A 24,663-nucleotide genomic window follows, 5' to 3' on the forward strand; every position below is an offset into this window, starting at 1 on the left:
CTCGGATTCCCCGCGGCATTCCAGCATGTATCAACATTCCGAACATGGCGGCGATGCTGTCGGAAGAATGCGGCGGTGGCTGCGATGGCATGGGACCGACTGGCCCATTAGCTCACACCTCCCCTGAGGTTATGCCCATGCTGGGGACGACTGCAGAATCAAACACGCTCTACTTGCTGAACGTGGGCCTGCTTACGGGGCGTCCGCGGCCTACTGGTTAAGGAGTTGGACCGGTAACCGGAGGGTGGCCGGTACAAATGCCGACTGGTAGGCAGATAGAAAATGTGGACAGGGGGAGTAGTGGTGCGGCACTCTCCTACATCCTCATCCACGGATGAGGTGCCCTTGAGCAAGGCACCTGTAGCTCCCCGGGCGCTGCACTGCGGATGCCCACTGCCCCGGGTGCTCTGATGTGCCCCATGTGTTCACCGGCTCCCGGATGGCTTAAAAGCAGCGAAAGAATTTCCCCCAAAAAGGGACAATAAAGGATAACTTGACTCACTATACCCTCACCACTTAATGAATGAGGAGTAGAGGGCCTATAACTGTAAATTGAACATTGACACCAATGTTAAACTTCTGTTTTGCAAACAGACTAAAATATATTTTGCTTACAGGTTTGAACAACACTGCTGCATTACAAACCAAGATGACATTTATGATTCCATAGGTAGCAGTCTTCGTATGACCTTGTTAAACTGCCTTACTTGTCATTTGTGGTTTGTGTGCTCTGTTGGCTGTGCCATGTCATGTGTCATGAGGCTGTACTTGTGTCTTTTCGGTTAACACCTGCGCTTGCCTAATCTGTCATCTGTGCTGCTTGTGTATCGCTGTTCTGTCATGTCATGTGTCATTTGTACCTGTTTACCTGTATGTCCTAAATGTTTTGAGGGGCCTTCCCAGGGACACAAAATGAATTTCAGTGCCCTACTGACAAATAAAGTAGCATCGTCTCGTATCGTAACCATGACTACATCATTCTGACTGAGTATGATTGCAAATAAATGGGAAGTAAACATTGTTTTAGCACACTCCACGTCGATGAGTGTTACTCATGTCGCCCCTTAATGCTGCCGTACAGGTCATTCCTACCCTGAGATCTACAGCACCTTAATGTCGCCATCCATCTACAATTAGCCACTATTTGCCTTCATTAGTCTCGTTTCGTACACACAGGCTAATTGCACATAATCTGACCTCATTACAGAGATATTTGAGCCCGGGCTGAGAGCTCCTCTACTGTAGCTCGTCTCAGAGCAGAGAGGCCCCGCCTGGTGCGAACCGCGCTGCTGCATGACTGGCATACATCAGGGGTCACGTCAGTAAAAAAAATAACTCTTGGATTTCTGTGGCCAATTTGCATTATTTTCACGGCCATATTCCCCTCCTTAAAGTCACATATGTTTCTTTAATCACACACCACAGCTTTGAAAGTAATTTGATATTTGGAAAGTTTGTGGAAAATGTGTCTTCAGCTCAGCCCAGAGCGAGAGACCAGAGAGCCACGGGACAGATTCTGTGGTTCGGGCAGTGTCTGCTGTTCCTCAACATGGAGAACACTTTAGTCCAAACACAGAGACGACCTAAAAATACAACATGCCCTCAAATTACTCAGCAGCAGACAACTGTAGACACAAGTCGGCCGAGTCTCCAGGCCACTTGTCAGTAACACTGGTCCGGAGACGTTTTGATGAAGTCATTAGCACAAGCGCCAGAGACATTCTCCTCATGATGTCATCGACACAACATCCAGATGTTCTCTTGATTGTGTCATCGACGCAACATCCAGGGTTGTTGTCCTGAGGATGTCATCGACAAGACATCCAGGGAAATCCGCCTGATGATGTCAACAACCCAACCGGCAGACACGTTCTCCTGATGATGTCATCGACACGACATCCAGATACGTCCTCCTGATGATGTCATCGCCAGCATCCTGGGCCCAGAGCCAGGGCGTCCGGACCCGTTCGGGGGACGTGACGTGAATTCCCGCCTTGGGGGGGGGGGGGGGGGGGGGGGGGGGGGGGGCGTTTTCCCACCACTCTCCTCCGCGTGCCTGGCTCCGCGTCGAGACTGTTCAACCCCCCCGCGGCTTGAGCTAATACGAAGATGTCTGGAGGCCGGGCCAGTGAATCGGTCACACGCTGGGGGGGGATTTTGCTGCCCCCTCCATCCCCACCAACCCCACCTGCCCACGAGGTCATTTTAGCCTGCGATGAAATTGTAGAGGAGAGCGAGGCGAGGAGCACGGGTTATAACAGCCTCGGCTGGGGCCTGGTGGTAAACACTGGTCAGAGTCAGTATGTGTCTGAGTGTCTTAAGTGTTAGTGTGTGTGTGTTTAAATGTGTTGGTGTGTGTGTGTGTTGAATTATGCATATATGTGTGTGTGTGTGGGTGTGTTTGCGTGTGTAAGGGTGTGTGTGTGTGTGTGTGTGTGTGTGTGTGTGTGTGTGTGTGTGTTTGGATTGATGGATGTAAACAGTGTGTATGTGATTGTGGTTCCTGCTGGGAAGGCAATCCTGGGGGAGGAGAATGGGATGGGCTGGGTGATGAGGCATGATGAAAATATGCTCCAGTGTGTGTTTGTGGGTGTGCATGTGCACACGCACACACACACACAGTCTGATGGTGAAGGGTAACCATTACCAGGGTAACCTTGGCGTTTAGATTTGTGCGTGTATGTAGTTCCGGGACGTCAGTGGTGCCATTGCACAGATTTACTACACAATCAAAAATACATCACATGACCGCCTTACTCATTCATAGACCATGTATTTTAAGGGTCATGATATGGGCGCTGAAAAGTAATTTCAAGAATGAAATCCCTCCAATACATATTCACAGAGGCCCGTTTACAACTGTGCATGAAGACACTAATAAACTGAAGTATATCGGCCAACTGGAAAGGGTTTGTGTTGATGATTTACGCCTCTCAATTAATTCCGACCTCGTGTTCTGAATCCCGAACGGCGTGCCTTCATTCCATCACCCGAGGAAAACAAACCTCGCATTGAAATGATAAATACTAAATTGTGAATATAAATATTTCCCATGACCGCTATTATGAGATCTGATTAATCTATTCTAGGAATCCAGAACAGCGGACAAAGTATAACTTCCAGCACAGGGCGTCCACACTGCTGTTTAAGAGTTAGTCTGAGCGCTGTCGGAGATCTCCCAGCGCCGGCCCGACGGCTGGCACAGGACGATATTTAGCTGGCGCCCGCTGTCCGCCAGCCGGCCTATCTAAGCCCTAAAACGCTTCTGCAGCGGCTCTCTGTCAAGACACATACCCGCTCCTCTCCGGTATGCGATTGTCAACAGTAACTGAGCCGCAATCCAGCCCTGCTCAAGTGAGCCCCAACGAGAGGACCGCGATTGGCCCCGGCTCGGTCCAATCGCCTGCCTTTATCTGAAGATAATGCAGGCCGCCACGGCAGCTGGGCTTACGGGAAGAATTCGGCCCCGCCCCGCCCGGCCTGGTTACTAAAACAGAGCCCTAAGTGGACCGTTACCCCGCAATATACAAACACACGTTGCCACCATCGCACAGGGCATCCAGGGAGTACAGGGGATAGAGAGTACCGGAGCAAGCTGCCATGCAAATATGGGACACACAGAAAGACACAGACACAGACACACTCACAAACACACACAAACGCACACACACACACACGCGCGCACACACAAACACACACACACACACACACACACACACACACTCACACACACATTTAATCACAACACACGTCTTGCTGTCGTTGTAGTGAGATCTGCTCAACAGCTCGCTCTTCCTCACGGCTCTATCTTCCAAACAAACAATGCCCCTCGTGACGAACCGTAATGGAAACAGGCTCCTCTGTAAGCTAAACAGACACTTTTAAATAAACTGGGACCCTATCCTGTGTTTGTTTTACAGACTGCATGCTAGAACAGGACTCATATGCATGCAGGGATTTACATACACCACTTATACAGGGGCGGACACTCCTTTAAACCACAGCGGATGACACCTGACCCCGTTAAAAAGAAAACGTTAACATCTAATCACTATCACTCGCACACACACACACACAGGACACGGCCACACACACACAAACACACAAACAGGGCACTCGCGCACACACACACACACACACACATACAGACAGGACACACACACACACACACACAGACAGGATACGCGCGCGCACACACACACACACACACACACAAACACACACACACACACAGACAGGACACGCGCGCACACACACACACACACACACACACACATACAGACAGGACACACACACACACACAGACAGGACACGCGCGCGCACACACACACACACACACACACACACACACACACACACACACACACACACACACACACACCTGGCATTCTTTTGGTTATGGGATAAGGGTGAAGCCTGGAATGCCACAGCCAGACAGAGGTTTACTCTCTCAGAGACTTGCAGTATATCTCCGCACAACAGACAATACAACACACAAACAAGGGCACACACACACACACGAAAAAGACAATAACACACAAAGCACTCACCATTGTGAGTGGATTCCTTGCGGTCCGCCACCTTCTTCAGCGCAGAGACGAGGGCATCAGAGGGAACGCGTGGACTCTCCACATACTTAGGCTTTCTGATTGGTCCTGCAGGCACCAATCACGCAGACAGAGGGGGAGAGAGAGGGAGAGAGAGTTACCGAGAGAGATACCAGTCACGCAGACAGAAGGCAAGAGAGAGACCGGTCACGCAGACAGACAGAGAGAGAGACCGGTAACGCATACTGATACAGAGAGAAAGAGTGAGAGAGAGGGAGGAAGAGAGAGGGGAAAAGAGGGAGAGAGAGTGGTAGAAAAGGAGAGAGAGGGAGAGAGAGAAGGATGGGGTGAGAGAGAGAGAGAGAAGGATGGGGTGAGAGGGAGAGAGAGATGGAGAGAGGGTGGGAGGGAGAGAGGGAGAGGGAGAGAGAGAGAAGTAAAGAGATAGAGGGAGAGGGAGATGGAGAGAGGGAGGGAGACAGAAAAATAGGCAGAGAGGTAAAGAGAGAGAGAAAGGGAGAGCAAGAGAGAGCGGGAGAGATATACAGAGAGAGGCCGAGAGGTAAAGAGAGAGAGAGAGGGAGAGGGGGAGAGGGAGAGAGAGGGAAAGAAGGTGGTGGTATGAGAGATAATGAAAATGAGACGGAAAGAGAAGGGGGGTTCTCTCTGTATTAACGTACTCCAGATGGGTTAGGAGATGAGGCAGCACAGTCCTGGTGGGACACATTCTGCGGTGCTCTGTAGCTGATACACACACGTACACACACACACACGCACACACACACACACACACACACACACACACACACACACACACACACCACACACGTAGCCTTTCTCACCGCCTGCTGGAGACGGTTCTCGCAGCGTAATAACAAACAGCTTGAAACCTCCGCAATTAGCCCCGTGCTGAACTTTAAACATGAACATCGAGTGTGCGGAGACAGTGGTTATCCCCGCGTGTTGACGCCACCCGCGTCCCCTCTCCTTCACGAGGCTCCTCGTTTGCGTTAAGGAGAGTGGAGGAAGGTGAGGCTAGGGTCCGGGCTTCGCTGCCGAGGTCGGGTAACGTATCTGGGACGGGCCTGTTTGGGGAGGAGTCGAGGGTCTGCTGGAGACTCGTTGCCTCTGGAGGGGACCATGACTACCGTGCTCCAGATACACAGCCCCCCCCCCCCCCCCCCCCCCCCAACGCACCTCCTGGCACAGCCACAGGTCTGTCTGCCCTCGTGTGTGTGTGTGTGCTTGTGTGTGTGTGTGTGTGTGTGTGTACGTGTGTGGCATCTTTAAGATGTGAAGGATAAAGCCAGGTCAAGGCCCCTCACAAGTCCTCGTCCCTCTCTTCCAACAGCCCTTTCGTCAACGAGCTATCCGGCGGCTACATCGCTTTTCGTCGCGGTGTTAGCGTGCAACAGATAATGCCGTTTGCTTGAGTGACAGGAGTGAAACAAACGCTGAACCTTGAGCTACGTCGACGTCTTACACCCACAGAGAGAACAGATAAGAACGACCAACGGCTCGAGCAACACTGCTCACTTACAAACCGTCAAACACACACGACCGATCGGAACTAAACCAAAAACCCATCAAGGTCGGCTCGCGTCTTAAGGGATGCAAGGAAATACATTCAAGGGAGTCAAGGGCGAACAACAATCAATCTGCAGGTCTCAATCAATTCAACACTGGCATAGGAAGTGTGCGGCACCGACGGGTATATAAGTGGAGATAGCAACACAGCAGCCGGTCACTCACCCTGTGAGTGTGCCGCCCTGGCCAGCAGACGCTATAGATCTGGGGGAGAGACACGGCCATTCCCCAACGCCGCCTCCAGCTGTATGAGCAGCCTTAACACACTATGGTGGAGAGTGATAGTCATTCCCCATCACCGCTCCTCACTGCTGCCAACTTCTATCCACTGATCTGGAAATGTCATCGCTACGGCCAGGGCACCAGGTTCAGGTTAGGTCACTGCTCAACGTCCATGGATGAGTGAGTGGAAGTGAACATGAATGAGGGAAAGTGAGAGCGAGAGAGAGAGAGAGAGAGAGAGAGAGAGAGAAAGAGAAAGAGAAAGAGAGGAAGAGAGTACCAGGATCTAAAGGTAGGATCTCAATCAAACAGCACTAAGCCGATGGGGGATAAAGTCATCTGACGTGTGTTTGGAAGGATGGATGTTCAGCTGTTAGGGGAAACGTCCATCCAAATAGCTGGCCTGCCAAGACAAGAAGGCTGGCTTGTCTGACCGACACAATCCACTAGTCTGTTCTGAAAACCCACCATTCATCTGTGGACAGGCAGGCGGACCGTGCCAGGAGTCAAACCGATCCTATTAGAGTGAAACTGGAGAGAGACAGAGAGCGAGCTGGACACACGCCTCAGTCAGGGGCAGGTACGACGGAGGAGTAATCCCACACCAGCTTCAAACACTCCAGCGCTACGACAGCCACACTGCGTCCCACACCGTAACGTAATCCATACGTTAATGCACTGAGGAGGAAGCACACGAGATCTCCACATGAAGCCACCGCGGGTCAGCCGTGTCTGGGGGCCTGTCGGGTCGGTTGTCAGGAGCCGGTGATGTAGACAACACTCGCTGTTCCCCTCGGCAACGCGGGACTCCGACTAAAAGGATGGAGAAAAGGGCCCCATGTACAGAGAGGGTTCTGTTTCCAACCCGAAAAGCTCACCTCCCAATTGACCGGCTTTCATGTTTACCCCAGAGCCTTTATCAATGGCGGCGGGCCCCCAGGGGCCGCGCCATTAGAACAGGGGCCGGTCGGCACTTAAGACCTGCGAATGAGCAGCCCGACTGTAATTGGCATGGCGACGCCTGCGGAGCGGAGGGAGGGGGGCAGACTTGAAGGACAAAGAGAGTGACACAGTAGAGCAACTCTTTCTCCTTCTCTTCCTTAAGACGCTGGCTGTGAAATCCAGAATGTAAATCCATTGGGCGTGCATGTCTCGGTCGCGCACCCTGCGTCAGCATGACAGGGGTTAGCTGTGTTTTAGAAGCTTCCTGTATTCGACGTAGAGTGGAAGCGGCAGCAAAGACAGGCACAATGTAGTTCTTCACGAATGTTGTTCTGTCTACAAGACTGATATACGACCCGAATGTTACAAAAGGAACATTTGATTGCCTGTCAGTACAAGAAGACACCTTATTACCGCAGCTAAAATAATTCTAATTATTCTTAAGACTCAGAATGAGTCAGAATGAATGACATAGGCGAACAACCGAAACGCAACAACGCACAACACAGGTCAAGGAGAACAACCGAAACACAACAGTACACAAAAGTACACAACACAGGTTAAGGAACAGCAGCAACGCATCAGTAAACAACACACGTCGATGAGAAAAGTAAGGCCACAACAGAGAACAACACAGGTCCATGAGAACACTAGAAACACAACAGTACACAACGCAGCTCTTTAAACAGCAGCAACACAACAGTGCGTTTCTCAGGCACGGCCGGTGGGAGTTGCAGCAGTGAAAGTAGGGTACGTGTGAAGGGGGGGAGAGAACGAAGCGATGGCCACGGAGGGGAAGCACACTCTTTAGACGACATGGTGGAAGGGTAGTGACATGTGTGTGATGGAGAGTGTCGAGGAGGGGTGGGAGGGGGAAGGCTCCGGGGAGAGGAGCTATAGGCGAATGTGACTGCTGAAGAACTCCCCGCACGCCGGCCCTCACCGGAGGACTCAGGGGCCCGTGACTACTGAGCTGTCAAGCTACACACATGCAGACGCACACACACACACACACACACACAAAAACACACAAATGCAGACGCGCACACACACACACACACATGCAGACGCACACACACACACACACACAAACATGCGCACACAAACACACACATGCATACGTGCACACACACACACACACCACACACATGCAGACACACACACACACACACACACACGCACTCACACACGCGTGAATGCACACACATGCACACACACACGCACACACACACACACACACACACACTAACACAAAAGGCGACACACACGCGCACATAACCACACACATACACACAACCACACACACAACAACAAACACACACGCACACACACACACACACACACACAAACACACACACACCTGGAACAATAGTATATACAGTCGAGGTCTATTACAGAGGACAAACCCTGATGATTGTTCGTGGTTGGCCAGTAACCGAGGGGTTTCTACACATTCTTAAGAGATGCACTCTGACTCATTTCTGAACTTCTCAGCGAGACACTAGTCCCTTTATGAGACACTGGGAAGGAAACCACTTTAACAATAACCATCTTTATGTCCCAAAATGTCAAGGAAAACCTCAAAAAATGAATATATTCAGGCAGAAGAAGGTTGAACTTAACATTAAAATGCAACAGAGAACTGTCTGAGTATGTTTCCGATGCATTGGCCAATCAATGAAGTATATGGTATGGAATATGGCATGGATTATGGCAAAGACATAGTCCAGTATTTACTTAAACCGGTCACACTGTGGAATTATACTGTGTAAATCCCAGAATAATATTACATTAAAATAAATCTACATTTTCATCAAATCACATCCACCCTTCGTTTTAGTGGCTCAATATCTGACCCAGCAACGCAGCAGTTCCTTAACCCCTATAACGATACATGTGTAACAAGTCCACCTTTGCCACACGGCGTTTCATTAACTCATATGAATAATGCATGGTTCTCGTGCGTTTACACAAAGCTAACCTGAAACTCAAACACAGTCCGCCCCTCTGCTCATGGCCCCTCCAGGTACGACCCATGGAGCTCACGCCCTCCTGAAGTCTTGGGAGACGCGAGCCAGTGTGCCGTGGCGGTCGGCCGCTGGGCTCCGAGACGAAACCCTCGCTTCGGATGAAAGACGTGGAACGGCGCGCCGTAACGAGCCCAAGCAGGGAGGCGGTAAAGCGCGCTGAACCACAGAGCAGCGGGGGAAGGGGGGCGGAGGGGAAGAGCGGTTCACCTGCTGCACATCACCGGCTCACCTCCTTTCAAAGAGTCCTCTGTAGCATCACAAGGTTGTTTTATGGCAGAGTCCCCCTAAGACCCATCAATACACACCCAGGGCCGCCCACTCACCGCCAACACCCTTGAGAGCAGCTCAATCCCGGGGATGAAAGGGCTCCTTGAAGGGGAGCAGGGGTGATTTGTACTGTAGATTTGTCTGGGTTGTTCGGAGACGAGGACAAATCCAACTCGACAGAACATCTTTGCACGGCGTCACTTATAATTAACGGGCCAGTTAATGCCAGGTCCTCTAAATGAGTGAACCTGCTCCTCATTTGTAGAGGAGAGCTACAATGAATGACAAGGAGATCTTTTCAGAACTTTTCGTACTTTGTAGATTGTGAAAATTAATCTCACAGGGCGACGAAATGATTCACATCACTCATTTTTCCGAGCTTAGAACATCTCTGAAAAACTGTTTCAAAGAACACCTGAGATGTACTGACATCTAAATATCGAGCTCCTGTGTGGACCAGCTGTACATATTTAATTTAATGATTCTTTCTAAGGCTGCTCTACTGCCTAACCTAATGAACTGTTTTATTGAGTTATTGTGTAATATAATTGTTGCATGGTGGAGGTTATGTCATGTCAAGCAGAAGCTGTCCTTGAAAGTTTTGTTGTGTTAATCACTGCCCTTTCATTACCAAGGGTAGAGAAAACCGACAGTTAATCCATGTGCTTTATCAAAAGCCAGCAGGCATGACATGACTTACACAAAGTTCTGGGTTCAAATGTACCGGGCGGTGCACATATCGCATTCATATCCTGCAAGATATTTCTGACACCCGCTCAACGAAAATAATTCCATTAATTTTGTATTCATTCATTCTTGTTTGACCTTCAGAATCAGGCATATATTGAAAACAAGTGAGATAAAAAATGGTATTTCATGTAACAATATTTTCAATATCTTGTCACTAAATGCCATCCACTGTTCCAGCTCTATTGGTATCCTGTCAATAAACCAACCAACAATCAATGAACAGGCAAACGCTAGTCGACTGTAGGCAACAGTGTTTGACTCATAACGCTGGGAGCTTCTGCTCCCATTTTTTAACCGAGCAGAAATAATTTGCGGCTCTATTGTTGAGCAATGTGTGGGGTGACTCTTTGGTGCTCGGGCTCAGGAATGAACAGCTAAGTCAATGAGTTCATTAAATGTCTGAGCAGGACTTCATCAAATGTCTGAATGATCAAAACAAAGTTTAGTGGCAATGTGTAAATCCAGTGGGAGGATATATAATTTAGGAGATTTCAATTGTGGTCACTTTTTTCCAATTGACATCTCCTCGGCCTTTATTGGCTGTTGTGGAAATGAAGCAAAGAGCCTTCCAACCCGTCTATTAAAAAATAAAAGTTGAAATGAATTTCATGCAAAACGACCTACAGGAGACCCAGTCACCCCTTGGCTCATTGCTTACATACCAATTAAAATGATAAGCTGCCAGGCAGGGCAATAAATATGATAACAACTGCCGTTTTATGGTCCCTTGAAGGTGGTCAATGAGCAAAGTGTGGCACTAATTGTCGCCCACGTGACTGTAGGACAGTCACACATCTAAATAACTGTCAAATGTTTCAACAGAGCCTCTTCCGTCATCACCCCTTGGTGTAAAATAAGCAACCTATTGTGCCATTGAGGGCTATCCAAAGTCATATGGGAGTCATCTTGAACAGGACAGGGTGACTCCAAATTTATTAAAGAGGTTAAAGGGTGAACCGTTGAAATTCAGCAAATTACAGTACATTACAATACACATTCAAAATGCATCAGCGTCATTCAGTACAGTGCAACCTTGAGGCAAGCAGCTGCCATGTAACTGGTTATGAGTCATCCCAACCAGAGGAGGGCACTGTGGAGTCACCGTGGAGACGTCTCACCCTCCTACTGGAGGAGGTACTGGGAGCCAACAGCCTAGGCTATAATCCACCTAAAGGCTCTGTGTTGCTTTGGCACACTTCATAGTGAGGTTAGCATTTCAAAGAGAGCCCGCTAACCCTTGAGCTGGGTCTTGATGGAACATCCTATCTGGAGATGGCTTTCCTTTAAAACAAAAAGCCCTTCCCCTGGGTCTTTGTAGACCCGTAAACAGTCAGGCAGTAAAGCCTGGGTCCTGTTCAACACATGTCAGACTGCTGTGTCGCGGTTAAGCTGTGGGCTTAGCCCATCAAAGTTATAGCGGCCAAAGGCACCAGGCCTTTGTGGCTCAGGCATCAGTCACGCTCCTAATTAAGCCAGTGTTTCTCTGTTGTCCCCTGTGATGTTTTCACGGAGAGAACACCCAATTGGCTGGTCCCTTCCACAATGCTGTAGATTATCCAATCTGTCAGGAAGTGACGGAAAACCCACAAAATACGGCCTCAATCTGAGAAACCGCTTCCTCCGAAAGCCAGCGAGGATTGCTGGATAAGGGAGATTCATGTTGGGCGGTGAGTGTTGTTGCGGTTGTATGACTTGGGACTTCTTTGACCACAAGATGGATTAGGTCATGTGTTAGCAGCCTGAGAGAAAAAAAACCTCTATCTAATCTCTTCACTCACATGTCATTGTTTCTTAAATAGGGGAGGCCAGTACAGCCTACCACGTGATACTAGGATGTGGAATTCTCATCCTGGTCTGGACACCGGAAAATATAAACTATATCCACACAAAACGTGTCTCACATTGAGTGTGACACCTGGTCGCCTCGACCAATTTAACAGGGATGAGCCAGAGAGAATACTGCATTACGGCCCGGGCTGTTTTCGACGCCGACCCGAGACATTTCGTGCGGCATGTGTGTTATTAACACTCGGTGTGAACTCTCTCCCTGCGGCTTTTCACACTTACCTGTAAAGGACGGCCGCAGACGAGTGCTGCCCGCGCCCCCCCGTCGACCCCCGGCCCCGTCCCGTCCCCACCGCAGGCCTCTGTAAAACCCCATCATGTCCGTCCGTTCCCCCCGCCCCCCCCCCCCCCTCTCAGAAGCCTCGTGGGAGCGTCCCTTTAATGAGAGTTCCTTGCCCCCTGCTTCCCCGGGTCCTGTTCACCTTCAGACGGTGCCCTCGCCCGCCCGCCGCCCTTCCTCTGGGCCTCTCGCTGTCATTGGTAAATGTGCATTTCATCAGTGCCACCTCCGATGGGTTGGAAACAATCATGAAAAAACCAATAGGGCCTGAGGATGTTGTAAACGAAAAGGTGTGTTGCCTCTGTAATTGGACTTCGGCGAAATCACTGAGTCACGTCACTGTGAGTCACAAACGTGTGTTGGTAAATACCTGCATGCCATTCGTTCTGTGCTATAGCTGTGGCGCCGTCTGATGCATTAAAAGCACAATTCAGTGATTTGTTTATACCGTTTGAGTACTTTTGCTGCTGCAGATATTTTTTGGTAGGAGAGGCAGCATGGAGTTCATGTGAAATGAGGCTGCGCAGGTGAAATTCTCATTATAAAAAAAAGTGCATCTCACAGGAACATTTAAAAAAGCAATCACAAGCTAGTCTGCAATCTTTAACCAAATTAAACATGGTTAAATGTCCTTCCCATTACAAACATCACAATCAAGTTCAATCAAGACGAACCCGGCGTACGAAATCATGGAGCAAGAATTTTTATTTTAAATATACACTGAAAGCCGAAACAACACAATATACAAAAGTGACAATGGCCTGCCAGATGTTCACAGCGCAGGCCTACACCCTATGCAGACAAACCCATTTCATGCTACAGAACAGATCAAAGCCACCACCACTATAAACAAAGAGTAGATAGTCCCCAGATGAGAGCCAGATGTGAACGGAGCCAAAGTGTTCACTCTGAGGGGTTCAATCCTCGTTGCCATGTCTTTAGAAAACAAAGGCACAGGTTGAAACAACTTAAGAGACTAAACTATGTCCTGAGGCTTTGAACACAGCACTCACCCACAGCTGCTGACAAGTGGGTTCACTAAACGGCAGAGAGAGACGAACAAAGAGCCGGGGGATGAGGACGCTCGGGCCGAGTGTAAACACACTGCCTTTAAGAGTGGACCCAGCGTAAACAAGCAGTGCCATCGTCAGGACCACCATCCTGACGGAAGCTGATCAAACGGAGGGGGGGCACCAACACATCTCCTGTGTGCCGGGGAAAGTATGAAATGTAAATTCAAAACCGCTGGGAAGTCGAGCGACGCAATCGTTCCGGCTGCTGCTCCTCGCGGCGCCGGAGTTTCAGCGTTTTTCCAAAGGAGTTTATTTCAACACACAGAAGGCTGAGGGCTAAAGCGCTAGACTAGCTTCTAGCCAGAAAGCGCTGTCACTCCTGGAACGGTGTAAGATGTTCAACACTGACACAAATCACCGGAAGGTAGACTGAAAACTTTGCTTGCACACAACTTCCACAGAGAAGTGCAATTCCCTGAGAAGGAAAGGAGGGGGGGGGGGGGATGAATGTTGCAAAGAGTAATAGGCAATATTGTCGTAGTGCACGTCATTTGTCTGGTTGATGATGCTGGCCTTTGGTCGGGAGAGAAAAGGTTTCCTCTGTTAGATAGCCAAACAGAGAGGGCCATCTGTGATGACAGTAGCCGGATTGCCTCAGTACCTCTATATCATGCGGGCTTCACAAAGGGAAAAGCCAGCAGAGGTGAGGTCTGGGAGACGATGACGTGGGGAAAGTGTAGCTGAAGTTTCACAAAATCTAATTCCAAGACTAGCCTGCCCCGGCTTCTCCGATGTCTCTGGGCCACGGTTACGTTTACACATGAAGCAGCATCCTCTTCCACAAAATAATCTGAAGCCATTAATGCAATGAGTTCGAGTTCCTTTCCGGGATGGGAATACATTGACTTCAAGTAAAAATCGTAAAAATCGACTTATGATTCATTGCATCCAAGTTCCTGAAGGATCCATCCTTAGTTTTTTCCTACCACAATGAAAATTCAGAGATAAGATGAAAAAGAATAAAAAATATTTATAAACAAACTTCAATCATGTAAGGAGAATAGGATCGGCCTATTCTCCTTCATCAGAAATCAGAGAATGTTAATATGTGGATGAATGAGGTTAACTGAGGTTATTATTCAACTGTTATTTAGCATGTTTATAATGAGCCAATTCAGAAATCCCATTATAACAATGTTATATTATAAAAGGATATCATTATATTATATCAGTATATGCTTATTTCTAATCACTGGAATGTTTTATTTCTGCCAATTGGATTTTAGCATATGTTAGCATATGTTAGCGTATGCTAATTCTTCCATGTAGTTCTTATTAAATGTACATGTATGTTAAACCTTTCTCTCCCTCCCTGTCCTAGCCAGTTATCTTCCCACTACCGGTTTTATTCAGTTGATCCATCAATTGAAAGTATCACACAGTAAATACAGAAAGGCTAATCGCGTTGCTCTGGAATTCTAATACCATGCTGGTACCGACTTCAAACAGCTGGTACCCACCTGTGACAGCTAAAATCAACCTAAGAAAGCTGGTACCGACCTGTGACAGCTGGTACCAACCTGAGACAGCTGTACCAACCTGGTACCAACCTGAGTCAGCTAGTACCGACCTGAGACAGCTGGTACCAACCTGAGACAGCTGGTACCAACCAGAGTCAGCTAGTACCGACCTGAGACAGCTGGTACCAACCTGAGTCAGCTAGTACCGACCAGAGACAACTGGTACCGACCTGAGACAGCTGTACCGACCTGAGACAACTGGTACCAACCTGAGACAGCTGTACCGACCTGAGACAACTGGTACCAACCTGAGTCAGCTAGTACCGACCTGAGACAGCCGGTACCAACCTGAGACAGCTGGTACCAACCTGAGACAGCTGGTACCAACCTGAGACAGCTGGTACCATCCTGAGACAGCTGGTACCAACCTGAGACAGCTGGTACCAACCTGAGACGGCTAGTGCAGACATGAGACAGCTGGTACCAAACTGAGACAGCTGGTACTGACCAGGGACCACTGGTACCACCTTGAGCTAACAGGGACCAGCCTGAGACAGCTGGTACCAAACCCAGACCTTAAGGCTGAGAGTCCAACACCACCGCTATGCTTTCTAGCCTCCCTCAGCAGAAAAGTATGCAGCCTGAAATTATTTTTGAAATATTATGTTAGAACAAGAGAAGAGCCGAGTGTGAGCTCGTACCTGGGGATCTCTTGCTGGCGGCACGCAGGGGCATCATGTAGGACTGTCTTGGCAGGAGAGGCGAGGAGGGCAGGGACATGGAAACTCCCTTGGCCAGGCTCAGCCTGAACACATCCTCCTGCAAGTAAGGGAGGGCAGCGCCCCCCTCCTGGGGCTGAGGGAACCCGTCAGACGGGCCTCTCCTCTGGGCACCGTGGCTGTGGACATCCCCTGCTGGGGAGAGCGAGGAGGACATGGGGGTTAGGCAGGGCCGATGTTGAGGATGTTGGAGCCGCGATTGTTCTGACGTCTCCCAGCTAGAGCACTGATGTTGTAACGTCATGAATTAATAACTGGGGCAATGTAGCGGATTGAGTGGATAATTTAGGTCCTAATTACTACTGCCTATCTCTTGTACGTACATTATGCAGGAGAAACCTTCCCACATCTGAAACTCAACTTTATTTCTAATGAAACAGCATAAACTTCAGAGCGCCTTTGTTCATGATAGATCATAGTCCTTGACCACTGATTAAGCACTGTGCAGTGTGCACCCTTTTTTGATTATACCACCATCAACAAACCTAGCTAAAAAGTATGAAAAATCCTAAATATATAACTTCTGACACCACTGTGCGATCAAACTAAACCTATAGCCACCTTTAAATCATGAGAGAGAGCTAGCGAAGAAAACCCTTTTTCTCTGGCACGACTCTATGGAAAGCAGATTCATGAGAATGTGAAGGGAAGCCATGTTAGGAATATTGATTCTCAGGTGGGGTCAGTGGGTTTCTCTCATGCCAGGAGGCCAAATGAAGAAGGGTAAATAGGGCTGTGAGATAACATGTGACTCATTGAACACACCGGTTGATAACATGCTGAAGAGGCCTACTACCCAAACTGGGAAAACCCATTTAGCAAGCAACATCCAGTACTCCCACAATGAACCATAGTGCCTAGTGCCTCAACTTACAAAACAGTAATACAAAAACGAACTGAGGTGCACTTGATACATGTTATACAGAGAAATATGTCAAGGTCAAGAGTGGATCCTGCCTTTGCCATGGCCAGGTTCACAATAATGTTTCCAGTGTGGCAGCGAGGCTACGCTTTAAATGAGATAACCTAACTTGTGGGAAAGTGCCCCAGAGCGACTCCTCTGTATACTCAGCACACACCAGCACGACAAACCAGCATTAGAGCCAACAGCAGCACTCTGCCCCGTGGGCTAATCTGCTAACCATGAGTCTTGGGATACAGAAACAGGTCTTGTGTGCAAGGAAAATAAGGAAATAAGGTTTTGGATTTCTTGGTTCTTTTCTTTAAAAAATGAGTCAGTGCGGAATAACCTGTTGAGCCGTTCGAGTTGGAAGAGAATAAAAACCCATTTGACATTTAAGACGATTATTTTCTTCTTTTTTGTTTCCCCTGCAATTGCACCCTTACTTTCAAAAAGCTGCTGTAGCTCTGTTCTGTTTGGTAGCCAAGGTTATATTCTTGTTAACAATTCCAATTCTTGTTAGCAATTCCCATTCCATACCTAGACATCAATACTGCACGCTCTCAAGCTTTACCTGGAGATATTAATCGCTGAAAGAAACAGCTCTGCAGACCCTTAGGGCTGCAAAAAAAGGTTACGGTGCAAGAAAAATACACTACATGAATAAGATCCTGCATCACGGAGACCAATGTTTCCAGGAAGGCCGAAACATCGCCACGGAGGCAGCAAAGTCATCGATTTTGTGGCATCAAAGTTCTCCCCTACCAGAGATAATGTATGAATGATCCACCTCTAATAACACCGCTCATGCGTCAGCAGGCCTTGCTCGGTGATCATCGCAAATGTGGCACACCACAGCTACGACAATTAGCTTTTGGTTCTGTCTCCTGCACCGCGGGTTTCTTGTACATGGAGGGAGACATCAGCAGACTAGCAATGACAGCGGGCTGCAGTCAGGGCTTTTTCAACCACTCACACATAACGTGGAGGCGCGAGAGCCTTGAGTGTTCTGCTGCCTCACTCCACGGTGAACTGCGAGCGTTGTTGGCCTTGGAACTAATCTGAAACAGAGAGTTGTTTTCCACCAGCCCGGCTCTCCACAGGGGACACACAGCCCAGTTCTGTGCTTTTAAACGTTTTTTTTTATCCCCAACAAAAGAGAGCAGCAGAGACAGGAAACGCTCACTGGTCTGCACTCCCACGTTATAGGACTCGTGATGTCTGGTCACGCTGCCAAGGCCAGGCCACCTTTAAGAACCTTGACCCCAGTGGGAACGGCTGGCCTGAGATCAGCATTTATGACCATCAGGGTTGGCATTGACACAGGAGTTCCTGACAGGAGTGCAATGCTATGATCCATGATGAGGGAACCTGTGTTCACCTGTAGGACTTCCACTGATTATGACGTGTCATTCTTCACACGACAACTTCCTGCTTGCGGGGTACACCAGTCACCAATCATTAGAGAAATATTTAAAAGGGAGCTTTCTCTACGGGACGCTACTCGTAACTCGAGTATTTTGACAAGTAAACAGGGCAGACATGACAGATGGATCCCTGCTTTCATTTGATCCAGACTTGGAAACCGAAGACTGTTAAAACTTGACAGAGAGCTCATGTTTAATAAGCACTCTTCAGGAGTAGTTATTTTACATGTCTGGAAACATGCTTCCCAATTAAACAACTGATTTATTAAGCCAAAGGTTTGTTGGTCATTTTGTATACTTGAAGTAAATATGTTATTCATTTCATTCTGAATCATTCAACACAACTAAATATCTAATTTATTATCAACTGAAAAAGAGTGGTAAATAAAAGCAAGTACTTCCCACGTTCCTTGAAAGTCAAAAGATAACTGAAGCAATGAGAAACCAGTTTAATCATAGATCTATTTTCCCCATGCTGGAACGATGCGATCTGTCGTGCTGCGTCGCGCTGCTGTTCTACACTAAACAGCAACAATGCGGTTCACCGTAGCACCGGAGTGCTATACGACAGGGGTGACGGACAATGGGTGTCAGAGAGAGAGAGTCAGCGAGAGAATGAGAAAGAGAGAGAGACAGAGTGCCATTCATACAGAACTTAAGTCTGTTACAAGGGCAATTAACCTAAACACTCCTGTATCACAATACCACCATTGTGAGGTGGCCAGTAAAACGAAGGCCAGAAACCTACTGAGAATTGTCAAGTGAGAGGTGGGAAAGGGCTTCCTTTATGGCAAACAAAGATGCAGGGAGTCAGTGAGTCGATGCCATCACCCTGCGCCAGTACAATTGTATAAACGCCCCAGCACACACAAATGAAGGACTCCATTGTGAATGTATTCCTGTTGTCACTACACACCGTGTTATTTTGTGAACCTCCAAATAAATCCATCCCAAAAAAAAACAGATTCTAACTCTACAAATACCAAACTATTTCCGATATACAACTGCACACTTTTTGACGCGTTTACCTCAGAAAGACTACGATATCATCCTTCAAACCCATCCACCCAAATCAGGTTACTCAACCACTTGAAACTACTATGGATCCGCCCAGGGCAGGAAGTAGAAGAGGCACCACCAACGCTGGCTTCAGCCATGATACATGCATGTTGAAGAGGTTAGCGCACAGGGGCAATTAAGGGCAACGGTTCTGAAAGCAAGAGGCGCCACATAAAAGATGGCGGTCCGAGTGGTCCTGGTTAGACGGCCCGGCCTGCCAGCTCACGCCGTACAACACAGAGGACAATGAGGACGTGCGCCAGGACTATTTCAGTCGCTTTTCCCCAACTTCTCGTATGGATGAGGCCTGCAATTTTCAGCCCCTGCCGTGGTCAAGGAAGCCAGCCCTGTCTAATTATACCGTGCTGCCCCAAAAATAATGTAAAAATGATTGCATGCTTTCATTTGCTCATCAAAAGGACGACCCAAACGAAGCCCACATGGGCATGTCATCAGAAAGGACACTCGGTGCCAAGAGTACTCTTTTATTGTTGAGACGTTTAACTAAATAATCATTAGAGATTGATCGCTGAAGAAAAATCCACGGCTGGAACTACGCGGCCCACAGTCGCTTGAGTAAATATTTAGTCAGACGAAAACAGCTTTGGGTTTAGTGTTCCAAGGGAGAATATACAAATATAAACCAACTTGTTGATACGTTCAGCCATAATTTGAATGTACAGTGCGCGGCGGCCAGTGGTTTGGTGCCATCCAGCTCAAAAGCCTTGTTTTGTATATTTAGGATACGGACCAGCTTCAACAAAATGATAACAAAACATTGATTCTGGAGTGTGTTAACATTTGAAAGTAAATCCATGCAGTCGATAGAGCCCCCCCCTCCCCCAGACTTCCCAGTAGAGAAGGATGTTTTCAATGTACGTCAGAGAAACAAATAGAGAAGGTAACCTTGAGCCTTTTTAGACAAGAAGACACTTGGTATTCAAAGTGAGAAGCCGTTCTGCACAGGATATCCATTACGGACATCAGATGTTTACTCGGATAGTGTCTACAGTTTATTTTCTTCTTCCTGGAAGAACAAACCCAAATACCAATTATGCATATGTGATTAACTGTGATGCTTTCAAACATGCTCTTTGAAACGTGTGTGCTGTGTGCATTTGGGAGTTTGTGCACTTCTGTGATCTTGCTTTCTGTAAAAGAAAGAGTCTGAACATTATGAGCTGTCTTCTTTAATGTGACGAACCACGGACACGGCGAAAGGCTGTAATGAATGCAGATTCTTTAAGTCAACACACAAAGCCACATAACCACAGGACGGTCGACCAATAGGGAGGCTCTGCCGCCAGGCCAAGGACCAATGGGTTCTTCCGTGACCACAGTGACAGATAAACAAAAGCTGTCATGGTGAACACACAGACAGCCCACAGAGAGGAGAGAGAGAGAGAGAGAGAGAGAGAGAGAGAGAGAGAGAGAGAGAGACAGACAGACAGACAGACAGAGAGACACAGACAGACAGACAGACAGACAGACAGAGAGAGATGCAGAGAGAGAGCAAGAGAGAGAGACAGACAGACAGACAGACAGACAGGCAGACAGAGGAAGAGAGAGGAAGAGAGATACACAGAGAGACAGGGAGGAAGAGCGAGACATACAGAGAGATGGAGAAAGAGAGATACACAGCAAGGGGGAGAAAGTGAGATACACAGAGAGACAGAGAGAGAGAGACACACGGACAGAGAGACAGAGAGACAGGGAGGGAGAGAGACAGAGGGGAGAGAGAGAAACAGACAGAGTGAGAGCAAAAGACAGAGAGACAGAGACTAAGTCCAAGAGGGAGAGAGACACACATACAGAGCAACACAGAGATGTGTTTAAGGCAAGCAGTGTGGGGCGGAGGCTTCCAACAAAAGAGCCAAAAGATTGAATATGATTGTTTCACAAGAAAGCGTCCGCTCTGAAACAAACAACCCAATAAAACAACACGTCACGGTCAAATTGACTTGTTAAAGGGGTTGGCAAATAGCTCAGACGTTTTTCCCACAGGGCCGTTCTAACCTCGGGAACCGACTGCCTCAGGACACTCGCCGGTCGCCATGGTAACAGTCAAAATACAAAGCGGTCCGACAAAAGAGCTGAAAACGTACAGACTAATAAGGGCAGCCTCTCTGGAATAGGCTCGCCGTTCCCGGCCGCCGTTGTGCAGCTATATTAATACGAGCGGGAGATACCATCTCCACCCCACCGCGGGGCCGTCGGTCAGCTCGCCTCGTCGCCAGGTGCGAGCGGATCAGGCAGTAGATGACAGGGTAGGCAATTACAACAGCGCGTTTGTTTTGTTTAATACGTCGCACTCGGCTTCATTAGTTTCACATTCTCCAGTTTATTAAAACCAGGAACAGAACAGCAGAGGCAGCAGCTCCTGGGAGGGGGAATATCTTCCCACAGTCAGGTATTAAATGTAACCGATCGAGTGCCTGGATAACGTTATTGATCAGAGATGTTCCTCTTTATTGTTAAAATCCCATTGGGGGCGGAGACGGGCACAGAGCGGCTCTTACTTTGATGTCGTCAGGAACAGGAAGTGTAATGGGAAGCTCTAAAACCTTCACCACAAATCCTCACACACACACACAAATGAGAACAAATTAACTGCTTAATGCTGAGCTAAGCTACCACAGACATAGCTAGTCTGCAATTTAGTGTGGATCCAGGGAGCTCTCTCCCTCCCTCTCTCTCGCTCCCTCCCCGTCTCCCCCACTGCCCAGGGCTCTGGAATGTCTTCACCACCAGCACCAGGGGAGGGGGAGGACAGGAGGGTAGGGCTCTGTGTGTATCTTTGGGAGGGAGGGAGGGATAGGGCGAGAGAGAGAGAGAGAGAGAGAGAGAGAGAGAGAGAGAGAGAGAGAGAGAGAGAGAGAGAGATAGAGAGAGAGAAAGAAAGAAAGAAAGAAAGAAAGAAAGAAAGAAAGAGAGAGAGCAAACTGGGTTGGCGCCGTGACATTTCCCATTCCTCCTCTACAGCCGATTTAATTGAGTATGGGAAAAAAGTATATCTGAGCCAGACAATATCCTTCCCACAATTCATTTAAATCCTATTTCCTAACAGGGAGACATTAGCGTGGGCATCACGATGCAGATGAGTCTGCCATGCCGGCCCGTAGCATGGGAAGAGGAAGGTTCCCTTAATTGAACCATCACCTTGCGGAGTAACAACCAACTGCTCGCCTAACACAAGCGCTCGCGTTACAGAGCACCAGTGTGACATGAAAACGACTGACCTGGGAAGCACAGATGGTACGCCCGCAGGACGCTACGGATTCAGGCTCTTCTTAACAGCCCACCTGGGCATACAGAGAGGCTGCTTCCGCTTGGACGGCCGTGGCTCACAGGGCGTGTTGTTCTGAGAGCCACGGCCGGAACAGCGTCTCCCTCCGGTGCCGGGTAAACAACGGAACGAGCAAAGAGAAGTTTCTCACAGTGGAAAGCCGGCGAAGGCTGTAGATGATGATGGGTTAATCGTTGTTGGTTTTTTCGTTGCCTGATGCCCGATATGATGCTATGTATGCATGGATCATCGGGTTACGGAGCTGTCATGGACAGAAGGTCTGTGCAGGCCTGTGAATGGCCTGTTGTGTCCCCCTTTTCGCTCACTTCTGTGAGCGAAATGATTTAAGCTGCACTGATGCAGATTCCAATCAACTTATGAATAAAACAAAAGCAAGCAGACAAGAGGATTGAATGTTGTATTTTTAACATGTTGTGAGTGAGTTGACAGGGAGGTAACAACAGAACCCCCATACAGGCCCATATACTTCACTTTGGGCTCAGTGATTTTCTGAGAAAAAATATGTGTTCAATAAAACCTTAAAGGTCTATCGGTGCTGATCTCCTGCTGGAAGGAGCTTCTTGGGAGATGCTCACACTGGCACCATTGTGTGTGTGGGGGGCCCTGTAGGCCCCAACTTCATAGTGTTTGTGTGTGTGCGTGTGTGTGTGTGTGTGTGTGTGTGTGTGTGTGTGTGTGTGTGTGTGTGTGTGTGTGTGTGTGTGTGTGAGAAATTAAGTTTGTGTGTGGGTATGTGTGTGTGTGTGTGTGTGTGTGTGTGTGTGTATGTGTGTGTGTGTGTGCGTGTGCGTGCGCATTTGCATGTGCGTGTGCGTGTGTGTGTGCATGTGACGTGCGTGCGTACGTACGTGTGTGCGTGAGTGGGTGTGTATGTATGTGTGTGTGCGGGGGTCCCCAGGCTGCAGACCTCTTCACAAGGCTCTTCAGTCCTCCTCACAGAGGCCCTGGAGAAGTGGGGCCACACCAACCTCCCTCTCCCCCTCTCCCGTCCCCCTTTCCTCCGTTTATACACCGCTAGTCCAGCACTGGACATGTGAATGGGGACGCAAAGGTCAACGGCTCTGTGCTCTTTGTGACGATGGCCTGGTCACAGTACGGCGCGGCCGCGGCTGCCATGATCTGAACACTCCAGCACGCTCTGAACATGAGGGCCGCAGCGGCCCTTCTCAAACAGAGGGCCATTATTGCAAGGTTTCATGGACCATTGAAGCACTTCACCCGACCCATGTGTTTCGGTAGCGGTATAGCTAGGCTGAATCTGTGTGTCGGATCCACAGAAGAGGTCCAGAGGCTACTGAGGTTCATTCGTCAGCTTCTGGTGGATCTGCAGGGTTTAATATTAGGACGCTATGGTCACATGTGGGTTGCATGAACTCCTGAAGCAACCCCCACCACGACACGATTCAGGTGGCGGCGCGTACACACCGCTGGAGCCCCAGATGTTCCAGGGGCATGCTGGTATCATCTTGTGTAACCTTTGCTGTCACGGAGACAGCTGCTTCCATCCCGGCAGAGACGGATAACGGATGACCTCGGGGGGATTCGCAGCCCTGCAATCAATCATGTGTTGGCCTGCAGACAGGACCCAGAGGTCCGAGGGGTCCCGGAGAACAGGTTCTGCCTCGTGGCTCCCTGGGAAGGGTACAAGAGGGGCCTGACCCCTCTCGCCTCAACACTCCCCTTCCCAGGGACCTTGAAGGTCCTTCAGGAGACCGGCGTTTCTCGACCGGTTCCTTCCTAGCTGCTGCTGACAATATACATAAAACAGATCTGGCTTCAAGGGGACGTCGGTTTTCCATGCGAGGAGGAAAAATAAGAGTAGAGTGGCTGCAGTGCGGTCTGTGGTTGCGGCGTTGCCGTGACGATGGGTTGTGACAACAGACCTCGGACTGAAATTAGCACAGGCCATTAGGCAAAGACTGCTCTGGGGGCTCGGTAGGTCATGAGAGCACCGCCGGACGGCTTGGACGATGGGAGGTCGAAGGAACCTATTCAGAGACATTAAATGGACAAGGCTGTGGTACAAGGGGCGTCGAGTGAGGACTAATCCTGCACTCAAACAAGGGGTGACGTGGCCAATCCTGTAGATTTGAGTCATGCATTCAACCAAATTGCGCTGAACCCTTTTACAACTTCGGCATAAATCGTAAATTGGGAAATAATTTGGAAAATATGCCTCAGCATGCT

The 24,663-nt window shown here is 48.8% G+C and overlaps 1 protein-coding gene across 5 annotated transcripts in view; it reads right to left on the reverse strand.

Moving 5' to 3' along the window:
• Positions 1 to 24,663, reverse strand: part of tanc1b (tetratricopeptide repeat, ankyrin repeat and coiled-coil containing 1b) — a 117,843-nt gene that overhangs the window by 72,756 nt on the left and 20,424 nt on the right. For 3 of the 5 annotated variants that reach the window (XM_079732175.1, XM_079732177.1, XM_079732173.1), the window contains exons 3-4: positions 15,705 to 15,917; positions 4,551 to 4,655 (exon numbers count right to left, since the gene is read on the reverse strand). In XM_079732175.1, coding sequence (XP_079588301.1) covers positions 4,551 to 4,655; positions 15,705 to 15,917 — 318 coding nt within the window. The remainder of the gene's footprint in view (positions 1 to 4,550; positions 4,656 to 15,704; positions 15,918 to 24,663) is intronic. The other 2 variants (XM_079732176.1, XM_079732174.1) reach the window with 1 other exon arrangement.

The sequence above is a fragment of the Pollachius pollachius genome (genome assembly GCF_949987615.1).
Source record: "Pollachius pollachius genome assembly, chromosome: 3".
Lineage (NCBI taxonomy): Eukaryota > Metazoa > Chordata > Actinopteri > Gadiformes > Gadidae > Pollachius > Pollachius pollachius.